Raw genomic sequence first — 13,686 nt, 5'->3', positions numbered from 1 at the left:
CATTATTCTCCTTGGTTCATATCATTATTTGGAGGGTACATTTTTGACCCTCAACCCACCCCATAATTCTTCTTTTCTGATATTTAAGTGTGGATTTCTACAAAGAAATGCTATGATCTCCTTAATTACTTTGTCACCTTTCTTATTCACTTTTTAGAAGTGCCACTTCTGTCCAATTTTAATTTAATGAAAGTAATAAAAAAGAGAACAGTCAACTGACTACAGCTAGCCAGAACAGCAAAAAAGAAGAAAGGTATAAAGTTCCTAGAATTGTTCTGACAGAGATTTTCCATTAAATACAGCATCCTCCATTTTAATTCTGGGCTACTGTAAAGCAAATTATATGATTTCTGCTTTGCTGAACATAGCTTTAGGATATTAATAAATATCATAGGCAAATAAGAACATGTAAATTTTAAGAGATCAGGCATTAAATAAATTACAATGCAACTATACCACTCTAGCTTATAGTCACTTTTATTATCATCACCCTAAAATGATCCCTAAATTGCATTGCTCTCTCAAGAATCCAACCTTTTAGTTTTTCTAAGACCTAACCTGTCTCATACTGAACTTCAACAATCTAATTTAACTTCTAAAGCTAGAAGACTACCAAACTAATTTCTCCCCTTGATTTTTACCTACTTTAAAGCTGTCAGTAACAATCTTATTCTCTTCAAGAGGAAAAAAACAAAAGAAAACACACCCCTGTTTTAATTCAGTTGATTTGCTGTAGTAGAAGAGAAAAATTATGCATCAACATGTCACAAAACTGACTAATAGTGCTTGAGTTCTTCTGGATACCTCAGATATTAATTTTACAAAGCCTTCTTCCCCTGCCCCTGAGGTATTCAGACTATAATCCCTCTTTTCTCCTCTTATACTTAGCTTCTTTCATATATTTATGCACTTTCTCTCTTCACCTAGGGAATCTGTGATAAGATACAACATTCCTAATTCTCACAACATCAATTAGCTGCCATACACATTTGCAAAAGGAGGAGCTACTTCTCCGTGTCTCCTGAAGACACATCCTGTCTCTCAGCAAAGACAGTTACACCAGGATGGTCTTAATACATTTCTAGCACAAAATATTGGTGAGTGAGTTAGAAATGTGTAGCACCAGGATAGAAAATTCCTGATCTTTTCTGGAGGTTGGACAAGATTATACATAACTAGTAAGCCTAACACTTGAGAATAAAATCATCTTCCTAGAATATCAGTCGTAACAGTATAAAATTTCCTAAGTGGCGTATTCATGATGAGTGAGGGGGGGAAACCACTACAACTGAGGCAGGAACTGAGTCTAATAAGTTTTCCCTTTGTAATGATGTGATTAAGTCAGCATTTTTGAAGTGTGTGCATGAGGAGGGGCATGAGGGGAGATAGAGTTCCACAATTTTTTCTTTATATTAAGACAAAATGTCCTAGAAAATGGAATTTCTGGTTAATATCCAAAGACACAATTGTTCCAATGCTACTGGAACCACAGTTATTCTAGTTAATGTCATAATTGACAATGCATCATTAATAAAGTCCTGTATTTTTTTAATGTCAAAATTACACAAAGTTGTAAATACTGATGCTAACAAAAAAAGGCTGTTTCCTTCATTTTGACTTCAGAGTCAGGAAGGTGTTTTCCTTTTAAAAACCTAATTATACATTGATAGTCTAGTAAAATATCTTGAACAAAGAATACAGAGCGCCCTCTGATTTAACTTTACTGACTGTTTAGAGAATATAGTTCCCAAATTACATATTCAACAAGGATTTAAATTTTCCTGTGACTTCTTGTGAACAAGAAAGTTATTGGAGCCATCTTATTTTTACTTTAAAGGGGACGTTCCTTTCTTGAAATCACAGAATTTAAAGATATGCAGAATCAATGTCAGTAAATAGTAAATATTCTGATGGACTTTATGTAAAAGGGCAGTAAAGCCAAAAATATGAGTGGAGAGTCTGCATCCAATCATGGAAACGTGCTACGCTTGGCACTTTCGACATATTTTGTCGAGAGTTTCTAAAAGCAAAAGCTCATCTCAAAACAATGAGTTTGCTGCAAGTTTAGTCATTTAGGGGCAAAAAAATCTGATTTTATCAAAAGTAAGCATTTAAAGAAAATAACCTAGTAGAGAACAAGGAAATTATTTTTCATTGCAATAGAAGCATAGCTATTATGACTCATAAGTACATGACTTTGTTCATCATTTGGTGTAATAAATAATAAATACATTTTAAGTTCTACCTCTTTATGCCTTTTTCACTTACAAGTCAAGGACAAGTAAAATTATTTCACATATCCATGAAGGCAGGAGAAAAAAAAAAATCATGCTCCAGAGAGTGACAAGGCCAGATTGTTTCTACTTCTGAATGAGGTTTCCTACCTGTATGTTTCAGGAGAAAACAACGCATACACATTTACATATCCACACACATGGGAAAAAACCTTCAGATCAAAGCATGATGGTGCGGGATTTTATAGAAGTAGTTAAAATACTGTCTTTGAAATTTAAAAAAAGAGCCAAACCAACAAAACGGCAACAACAAAACCAAATCAAATGCAGGAACTTCTCCATATAAGAGGATTTTCTGAGTTTTGATTAAGACTTCTGGTATATCAATTCAAGGAATCTCTCAACCAGAGTAGTAAAAACAAGCATTATTACAACACTGCTCTTCTCAAACAAACAGAGATGGCTTAAACTTTCTGTTTGAACCTTTACCCCGGAGACAACCCATTGTTACCAGCTGAATGCACACACCCATTTCCCATGCAGAATTCTTAGCACTCAGAAGAAATTATCAAAAAGCTTTGCATATTACATTATTTTGCTAAGTTTTATCCCCTCATGAAAAAAGAGAAGCAAACCAGCACCTCATTTGTATTTCAAAACATGAGCAAGATTGCTGGTGTCATCTGTGACTTTCAGGCAGTAGCATTAACTATCAAGTAGTCCAGTAAAAAATAAACAGGAGCCTTGATGTCTCAATAACGTAACAGAGGATGATAACAACTGGATACCGTGGAAAGATTTTCACTGCATTTGAAAAAAGAAATTTCCCAAACTTCCTATGTAAAAGGCAAATTCCTCTTAATAAAAATCAAAGATCAGAATAGCCCTTCTATTTGCACCTACATCTTTTTTTCATACATCAGTTATGACAACTCTTTGCAAATATGCAAGAGTAAAAGAAAACTCAGTATCTTTCCCAACAAAAAAGAGGAAATGTCACCCAGAGGAAATGTCATTCCATTAGGTCATACAGTGAGCTAGGAACTGGAAAATGTACATAAGTCCACTTCTCTTCAATGCCACATTTTATCACTTCTTTAAGCAACTTCAAAAACAGCTATTAATAATGGACACATCTCACATTTCTTCAATCTACCAGTTTCAACAATGTTCAAATCTGGACAGAAGTGCTGGGCCCAGACACAAGGGATTGGCACAATACTTACAGCTGTTCCTGAAAGCATCATCTCATTTGACTGGTAGTTCAATGAGAAAATGAGTTGAGTCTTTTTAAAACAACAAAGAAATGCAATAGATTAAGAGTTGTAAAGGTTTCGATTGTTTAATTTGGCTGCATTACTACTTGAAATAAGTTGTCTGCTGAACTCAATACTCCTTATTACAGAACCCCACACTGTGTGCTTTCAGTCCTATACACTGCTATTTAGAGTCAGTAATCACCATCTGAGAATGAGAACTTGTTTTCTGCAGAATGTTAATGGACGACAATTCTAAAGTAAGATGCATGAAGAATAAACAATAGAGCTTAATATTAAGAAATTAGATAAACTAAATCTAGAAAACAAATAATCTGGAATAGAAAACATTAATGTGATTTATTAGGTCCAATAAAGGAAATTGGAAATCTCACAGAAAGGCTCTCAATCAAAATGCCTACAATCATTTCAATGGAAAAATCTACTTATCTACTACCATTGGTTTTAAAAAATCACCTCGGATTTGTGAAAAAAATTCAAATTTTAGCAGTTTTCTTTCAATCCAAAAGAATTAGGAGAACTAGGCAATCCTGGAATCCTCTCCCTAGTATAATCAGAAGGCTGAACAGCAAGAACACACTTGTCTACAGCTGCTCACAGATGTACAAAGCCTGAAACTAACTCTGTAATTGTTATAATCTTGGACTGCATTTCCATGAAAGAACAGAAAAATATTGACTAGATGAAATGATATTTATTTCAACTGACACCTCAGATTCCTTGTCAGAGAGAAAAATCAGCCCCTTCCCTGAGTGATACAAGTGGATTTCTCAAGCCTCATGACAGAAACTCTTCACACCTGCCTCACTCAGGAATTGCACAGAGACCCTTAATCTCAATAGTTGTGCACTTATGGTAAGGTTAGACAAGGAACATTCCTACTGAGGAAATATTTAGATAAGAAGCCCTCTGTTGGCATACCTGCATTTCAAATATGAAAAATAACATTATATACAAACTTCATCTGCAGTTTTAAGTAAAGCTTGATGCCAGCATATTTTGAAAGACATTTACTTGCACTTTCAAAAGCACACATCAATAAAAATTATGCTTAAAGTTACAGGAATACATTCTATTTGCCATGTTTTGTATTCATAACCAAACATAAGGCTCATTTTGCTGCTTTTCTTAACATGAATGCAGAAGTTGACTTCTAACCAAGATAATCTAAGGGTATGACACAAATGAGGTATAATTAAGTGTTGCAGATTTTTTTGGAAATGCTTGTGTTGATAATTCCAACTGAAAATGTCTACACCTAGCTAGAGGTTTGAACTTAACACATTCAAAAATGCCAAAGCACTTGTACAAGTTGAGCATATTTAAAAAGGACTTACTTTTATTGTAGCAGGTTGCAAGTACACCTTTGTCAGCAGGACTTGTACTAATGTGCCAAATTTCACCCACTTGATGAAGAAGAACATTTTTGTTTATAATGTTATTTTCATCATCAAAATCTATGATGTGAATCTGCAAATACAATAAAAGAGAACATTGGGGTTTCAAATATTTTCCTGTGGGTCTTAATTATACACAAGGACTACATGGAACAATTTAATGAGATTTTTATAACCGATATCTACTTTAATTAATTGTTATACTAACAATTTACTATATCATTGATTTCATGCAGGATTAACTTTTCTAGGAAAACACAAGCAATTTCCTAGGAAATACCATGCTTATTCTCAATTTTCAACTTAAAGCTTGAAGGTGATTTTTCATTTTATGGCTAATAGTAAATAAGCCATGTATTACAATTCAACACTTCTTATAGCAACAAACAAAAATAACAACATTACAATCCTTAGTCTAAATGTCTGCACCAATTCTGTATCCAAATCATATAAGTCAAATCATCTGCAAAGAAAGAAGGAGGGAGAGGGAAAGGACTGTTCCTTGAAGCAAGTACTTTACACTCAGTAAGAAACTTTGACATTTCACTTTAGCCGTCACATATCACACTACCAAGATACAAATCTACTAATTTCATCTATATGGAAACAAAGTACTGAAAGACGAAGAAAAACAATATTTAAATACATCAATAATATTTTTAAAAGACAGAACTAAGTTTGATTTTTATTATTTTCATTTGTGTTTGTTGCAGGTTTCTTTGCTATGTTTTTTTTTTCTTTTAATAGGTCTATCATTTTTCCCTCCCTTTTATTAGTCAGCTGTTTTTCTATAGTTGCTGCAGAAATATAAGGAATTTAGGAAGATTTTAGCCTGGCATAATGTACAGAAGGAACTTTACTTATGGCACTAATTCCCTGAAGCTCAACAGTGGACAAATAAATTTTAGAAGACTCACAAATTTTGAAGAACTGTATCCTCATTAAAAATTAATTGTCAAAGTTGGGTGAACAATGAAGAGGAAAAAAAAAGCCAAGAGTTATCCTATCATCATGACTGAATCAAATTAATGAAATTAACCACTGAATCATTACAAAAAGCTATACAGAAATACAGAAAATTTTCTTAAAATGCAGAAGCTGCAATATAGGTCTCAACCATCTTAACACTATTATTTTTAGGGGATGAGTTTACACATTACCTTTTATTTTACTGCCAAATAGCCATCAGAAATTCCTCCTTCAAATATAATCCTGGACCTCATCACCTACATTTTTCTTTCCATTTTGTCATCCCAGCCATTGAACTGCCTCTGCAGTTGATTAGCAAGTTGTCTTTTGAGACTTCATTTGCTGCCTTGAACCTAGGAATCTATTCAAGAATCAGGACACCTTCCATCTACACTACCAACTGTATATCCCATCTTAGAGTGACAAAAAAAAATGAGTTTAACCTCAGACCTTGTTTTTGTTTGGAGTCTCCTTTGGCAGCTTAGGCCAAATTTCTCACCAAGAAAGTGAACTATAAATGTAAACCCCACTTCCTACAGTCACACACATCTCTTCCCAGCTCACCAGGTTGAAAGTCACTCAGCATAGAAGGGAGTGCTCTTTACTTCACCTGAAGCCCTTTGAAGGCACAGATAACCCATCTCTCTCTGCTGTTACATTTCTGATTCAGCTGACAACATGGACAGCTCTAAATTGGTGGAACACACATGTGGGATTCACACTCTCAGAACTTGAGAGTAGCAGAGAAGAGAATGATCAAAACAATTCTTATCTTATTTGCTGTGCTTGTGTTTGTGCACAAGTGGAATGCATTATAGAAGATTGTTTACCTGAAGGGAATTGGTATTTAGATTCTGGTGTGAGTTTTTGTTTTCTTGACCAATCTCTGCAAGCTGTGTCCTGACAGCCAGGCAGGAGACAGTCACAAGATTTTGTTCAGTTGAGTTCTTGTTCAGTTTCAGTTTAGATGTAGTGTAATGTAGTGCAATATAGTACAGAATAATATAGTATAATAAAGTAATTAATTAGCTTTCTGATATCATGGAGTCCCGCTCATCATTCTTTCTGCCCATCAGGCAAAATTTTACAATACACACAGGCAGCTCACGAAAGGCCCAGACTGAGATTTTGGGGAAATTTGAAATTTAATTCTTATGCAGCAGTATTGTTTACACTTTGTGAGTTGAAAAATTACATCTTTCACAGCTATGCCAGCCAATGAACACTACCTACCATAATAAGTTGATCAGCAGAACAAAAAGAACTGCAAAAGTTCCCCCAATGTTTTTTTTTCGCTAAGAATCTTCTTATTGATTTGAATACATGACATATGGAATAGTCACTTCACTAAATATTAAGGACAACAGAAATTTCATAGAAAGTATTTGAATACCTAATACTGTACACTACCATTTACACCATTAAACCATGTCCTCAAGTGCCATATTAACACTTTTTTGAGCTCTTCTAGGGATGATGACTCCACCACTTCCCTGGGCATTCTTGTCCAATGCTTTATAACCCTTCCCATGAAAACATTTTTCCTAATATCCAGCTTAAACTTCTCCTGGTGTAACTTAAGGCTATTTCCTTTCACCTGTCCTGTCTCCTGCCTGGGGGAAGAGACCAACCCCCACCTGGCACAACCTCCTTTCAGGTAGCTGTAGACAGTGATAAGACACCCCCACCCCTCCCACAGCCTCCTTTTCTGCAGATTGAACAACCCCAGCTCCCTCAGCTGCTCCTCTTAACAGTTGTGCTCCAGACCCATCACCATTCTCTGGACACTTGAGCACCTCAAAGCCTTCATTGCAGTGAGGAGCCCAGAACTGAACAGAAGGTTTGAGGTGCTGAGTACAGCAGATGCAATGCACTATATAAATCATGAAAATTAGTATTTTAAGTCCTAACACACAAGATGGAAAATAACTTGAAGAGTTCTGAGAATGAGATGAGGAAAAATAAATTACATACTTGGATATTTCCAAAGCATACAATAAACACAAAGTTCAGCAACAATGAAAGTACTGAGGACAAAAGTTCCAAAACATTACCACATAGAACACAGTGCTACTATTTAAACCATTTGCAGCATGTTATGAGGACCAAATGCCAAGTCATATACACTATTAATATGTCAAATACTAACATAACCTTAAAATCTTATAAAAATTTTCCTTTCCTTTGAAACACTAGTATAAATAGGAAAATATTTTCACCTAAAATATATTCTCCTATGAATACCTAAAATTGCTTTATACAGCAATACACCTCAACAAGGCAAAAGTTATCATGCCAGCTGTAAAATTATTTCCCTTTCATTTGCACTACACCTGCCCATGACCAGAAGGGAAGAAATAATCTGCACATGATAAAACCTCTTGCTGTGCAGGATTTAGTAAAGTATTAAGTGTTGCAAGAAAAGCTCATAAGTTTGGTCAGGTAACTAAAAAAGTTTTTAAGCAAATGTAGAGAACCTAGTGCTGAATTAAGTTATAATGAGCTGAGCCTAGGGCACTTCTTGGGGATTGAGGAACTAGCTGAGAAGAAATGATGGCCTGAGGCACAGCTAAAGGCCAATAACCTCCAAACATTTGTGAATACACTAGAAATTGTCCTCCATTTCTATTGTTAATGTTATTCACTGGAGAAAGAAAAGCATACTCAAAGTTGAAACATATGCAAACATTTCCAAAATATATAGTATATACCAAATAAACTTATCAAAATCAGAAAATTTAAATTATTAAAGATCTGTTGGCTATCAAGTGGTGAGAACATCAATTTTGTCTCAGGATTTAATTAGTTGAGCAACTTGTAGAACCATCACAGAAATCACAGTAAAAAAACCTCCAAATTATACCAAATAATTGAGGAGCAAGAGACAGCACAATCAAAAATATAATTGTGTGCACTGAACTTTTAATTTTAACTAAGTGTGTCTACCATTTCTTTTGTTACTCTTTGCACAAGTTTTACTTGAAATGTAAATAAACTGAATACTCTATCCCCCTTACATCTTGGAATAACTTTTTTTGAGTGTCATCCAGTGTTATAATTGAGTAATGAACTCAAAACCTCACTGGGAATTGGCAGCTTACATGTCCCAAAGCTGTGGTTCCAAGTGATTTTGTGCAGCCCATTACAGGCCATTTTCAAAGAGCTGGTCACTCCATTCAATGCCAGGGACTTCTGTGGTGGGTGTTAGCCTTGGCTAACAGATTCCCACCCAGACACCTGCTCTCCCCAGGAAAGAGGAGGGAAGAGACCAGGAAGAATAGGAATGAGATAGTTTATGTGCCAAGCTACAGACAGGGAGGTCACTTACTAACAAATACTCTGGGCAGAACAGACTTGACTTGGGTGAATGAATTAGTTCATTGGCAGTTAAACAAGTACCTTCTCTCCCTCACTCTCCAGGCTGAACATCAACCCAGACTCCTCTGATCCTTTCAAGTGGGGCAGGTGGATGTGGTGCAGTGGTGGTTATGGGTGTTTTCTCTCTGATGCTCTTTGTATCTCACTCTGTTCCTCTGCTTCAGCACAAGGCCTTCATGGCAAACTGACTCACCTGTGTCCTGAAGTGGATTCGCTGGAACCAGCTGTGTCTGGCAAAGGCAACCCCTGGCTTCTTCTCAGAGGCCACCCCTGCAGCTCTCCTGCCACCCAAGCCTTGCCACCTGCACTCAGTACTGCCTTCTAACCCTTTCAGCCTCAAGAACTTGCTTCAGTATGATTTCTACTGAAATTCAGTCACAAAAATTAAATTAGCTGTACAATTACAGCTCATATACTTCAGAAGAAACAGCCCAATAGAAAGTGAGCCATGAAAGTCACTCAAATTTTAATTTGAATTGTTTGAATGATCAGAAAGGACACAGCAGATTTCCAATAATGAATATTGAAAAATCCAGTTTATGAAGAATCATGTACACTGAACTGTGCATGTACCAAGAGTCCCATTAGAAGCAATTAAGGCCTAAAGACTTTTGTTTTACTTTGCATCTCTTCAGGGACTTCAAGATAGTTCCAGAGCATCTACAGATTCAAATTAACAAAAATATGGCAGTTTCTTTACTAAGCAAATCTGATTTAATCATACAATTTAGAATAGGGATATGATATTCAGAAAATACACACAGCTTTCATTCACCTCCATTTCCTACCAATATCTTTACATTCTACCCACAGAAGTCTTCAACTTGACTATCAATGCTCATACTCAACAGGGGGAAGAAAGGAAGAGGGACATCAGAACAATGTTACAAAAAGTGGTAATAATTACAACTGATATTTGACAGAAAAATTACCTGATTATCATATCTAAGAGACTGTGTTCCAACCAAAAATCTTATTGCATCTGTTTCTGCTGTCTGAGGTGTTAAAGCTCGTGCCTAGGGAAGAAGAAAGCCATTAGAAAAGTACAATTAATAAAATCCATTAATTTCAGCAAAAATCTTGAAACTTATATATCAATTGTCATTTTAAGCATTACATTCTTACAAACAGCAGACTTTCTTGGCCTTTATGCCCATTTTGCTTATTACATTTTTTGTGCAATTTCTCATACTTGTGAGGATTGAGGAATACAGGTGCTAAATACATTACCTGATCTTCATTATAACAGGGATAACATTAAATGCAGCATCTCTCCCAAACTAATTTTCCTTTATCATCTGAAAAAACTCCATAGAACAGTGGACAACTTTTAACTATTGTTAAAAACAATACGATATTCAAGGAAGAAGCTGTTTTTACAAGAGTTTTCACACCAGTCACATTGAATATGCCAATGTAAAAATTAATTTTTTTCTCACCATTAACCACCATGTTTAGAAGAAAATTAAAAACCAAGTCTCCTCTTTTCTGCTGCAGCCCATTAGAGATAAGAATTGTCGGAAGGATGGGAGAAGTAATTTGTTATTTATCTTTGTAACTTTTGTCATAATATTATTTGTTTGTTGTATTATGTTAATGGCACTGCTAGAGTCTCTGCCTTGCTTCTTCAACTTATACCAACCACAGTCTTGAAAGAAGCAAAACAAAGCAGTTAAGGGCCACGGAAAACACCGATAAACAAAGCACAGCATGAACTAAAACCACAATCCCTAGTTTGCACTAGTCAGTAACAGAGACTCTTAGATAATTTTGAGTAAATGGAAGGTAAACCAATACTCAAAGGCATTTTTATCAACTATATATTGTGAGGAATATCTGTATTTCTCCATGCAAAAGACACCCTTAATAATATTGTTCAACATGAATTTTTTAAATCAAAAAAATAAATCTCTGCAATTCACACCCTATTTGGCATAAAATAGCTCAGATCTCTCCAGACACTAAGGTAAATATTTCAAGGAAATACTGATGAAGGATTCAGGTAACTGCTGAATGGCCCTTCTCACTGCCATCCTGTCGTGCAGCTTATTACCCTCGGATTCAGAAACACTTCAATATCATTCTGTTTGAAACTTATTTTCAAATTGATATTTAAAAAATGCCTAAAAGCTTGGAAGGGTATATCTGGAATATATTAGATCCCAATACCCAAATTTAGAGCAATTTAATTCTAGAAAAGCAACTTAAAGATATTTGACTTTTCTTAGATAAAGCAAAGCCATGTAAGGCATTGTCCGTCAGTACAACTAAGGAAAAGCTAATTTTTTTGAATGATCTCTGGACTTATATAGAGCAGATATTTCTTTCCTGGTATCTGAAATGTATAATTTAAACAGTGTAATATTTTGTGTAAGATGGAGCATAAAAAGTTTAAAAATGCAACAAGATTATATGTAACAAGCTACTAGCCTATACCTACATTTATAATATCTATATAGTGGGGAAAAAAAAGAACTAGAGAACATAATGAGTAGTTTGTGTTCAAAGTATTCAAGTGCAGATCAAAGATCAGTGTGCATCCATACCAATTTGCTTTACTTTCTTATTTATGCAGCACTCATCTACAACATGCCTAGAGTGTTCCTGATTGATAGACATAACTTAAGTCCACCAAGAGGATTGCAGAAAAGCTTTTGTCTTTAACAGAATTTACATTTGCAGATCTTTGGAAGCATTTCTTTTCATTTAAAAGACCTGCTTTGAATTATTTTGAGAAAACACTAGAAATGAGCCAACAGCTATGTATCTCCTTCAATCAAAGGAGCTTCTGTTGTTTCTATACATCAAAGAGAAGTCGAGATCTCCAGGATCTTCAATAAAATAAAGAAATAAAAGAGGTTTCCAGCCCTTTCAAAGCTTTTCAAGTAGGTCTGGTCAGGCTGCTTTCAAAAATGCATAAAGTTGGAGACAAAGTGCCCAAAATAAATTTATGTAAATACATAGTAACATTTATGTCATCAACTTCTGTAGCTCTTCCTTAAAATAATTTTCCATTTTGCAGAAAGAAAAAAAAAAAGGCATGAGAAAAAAAAATATTTAGACACATTTCACAAAAAGAAACACTATTGTTTATTCTCTGACAAAAAAAAAAACCCAGCAACATCCATACATAGGTACAAAATTCAAACTCACCAAGCCTTCATAAATTAGGAAGTCTGATTCATAACATCAATATCAGCACAATTGACTTTCACTTATCTCCTGCACAAAGATATGTGCAATTCTGTCTACTCTGAGTTACTTGGAGAGAAAAAGAAGATCTTTCAACAGATGAAGACACCAAGTAATCCTTGTAATGAACAATACAGCTGAATCCAAAGTGCTGTCAAGATCAAGGAAAATGCCTTAACTTAAACCAGTGGAAATTATTATTTTTCTAAGTCTTCACCCACAGAACACAGAACTCTGTATAGCCTAAGAAGAGTTTACTACCAAGTTTATATGGAAAGGGACTTTTTACAAGGGCACATAGTGATAGGACAAGGGAGAAGGCCTTAAGCTGAAGGAAGGCAGGTTTAGATGGGATATTAAAAATAATTCTTTACTGTGAGAGTGGTAAGGCAATGAACAGGTTGCTCAGAGAGGTTGTGGACTCCTCATCCCTGGAGTTCAAGACCCAGCTGGATGGAGCTCTGAATAACCTGGTTTAGTGGAAGGTGTCTCTGCTCATGGCAGGGAGGGATTGGAACTGGAGGATCTTTAAGGTCTGTTCCAACCCAAACCATTTTAGGATTCTACCCAAGGTAATATACAATTACTTACTAAAAAAACTGGCACAAAGCTTAGAAAATAACTAGAATACACATCTGAAAGACACAAGCAGCAAGTTAACAAGTAATCCTTACACACACTCTCAACATCCCACCTAACCGACAATGCTAGACAATGCAACAATCTATGCAATTACATAATTTCATTTTTAAAGAAGGCCTAACTGTAGGAAAAAAATATTAGCAAGAAAATTTTAAAACATTGGGAACCACAAAGAATCTTTTGGCTACATGTCCAGATTTCATATTTATCAACAGCCCTATGAGGAAGTGTGCATTGTTCAAACCAAGCAGTTTTACAAATCAGGACAACAACTCAACTGCAAATCCACTACACATGCAAAGGACATTTAAAACCCTAGAACACAAGCATGACAGAAAGTAGCATCAAGATAAGGCAAAAGAAACACCAATCATTGTAGCAGAATGCAGGTAAGACTAACTGGAGACTGCGCATCATGTCTATGCCTACACTATGCTCAGTGTGATGCTGGGCAAAGATCACCTTCTACCTTCCCCTTGACAATCTGGGCCACCTGCAGAAAAAGGAAAACCTTGGATAAAAAGAAATAGAGTCTATTGTACTTGACAACACCAAAAGATGATCCAGAAGAACACAATGGCAAACCTCAAAAGCGTA

General features: G+C 35.4%; 1 protein-coding gene across 1 annotated transcript in view; it reads right to left on the bottom strand.

The window, feature by feature from the left end:
* Positions 1-13,686, bottom strand: part of EIPR1 (EARP complex and GARP complex interacting protein 1) — a 74,868-nt gene that overhangs the window by 56,108 nt on the left and 5,074 nt on the right. Inside the window, exons 2-3 of the mRNA XM_084202167.1 lie at positions 10,188-10,271; positions 4,849-4,981 (exon numbers count right to left, since the gene is read on the bottom strand). Of these exons, the coding sequence (XP_084058293.1) occupies positions 4,849-4,981; positions 10,188-10,271 (217 nt within the window). The remainder of the gene's footprint in view (positions 1-4,848; positions 4,982-10,187; positions 10,272-13,686) is intronic.

Source organism: Fringilla coelebs, assembly GCF_963513975.1.
Source record: "Fringilla coelebs genome assembly, chromosome: 3".
Taxonomy (NCBI): Eukaryota; Metazoa; Chordata; class Aves; order Passeriformes; family Fringillidae; genus Fringilla; species Fringilla coelebs.
The sequence above is the reverse complement of the archived record's forward strand: the minus strand, read 5'-3'. Positions and strand labels throughout refer to the sequence as shown.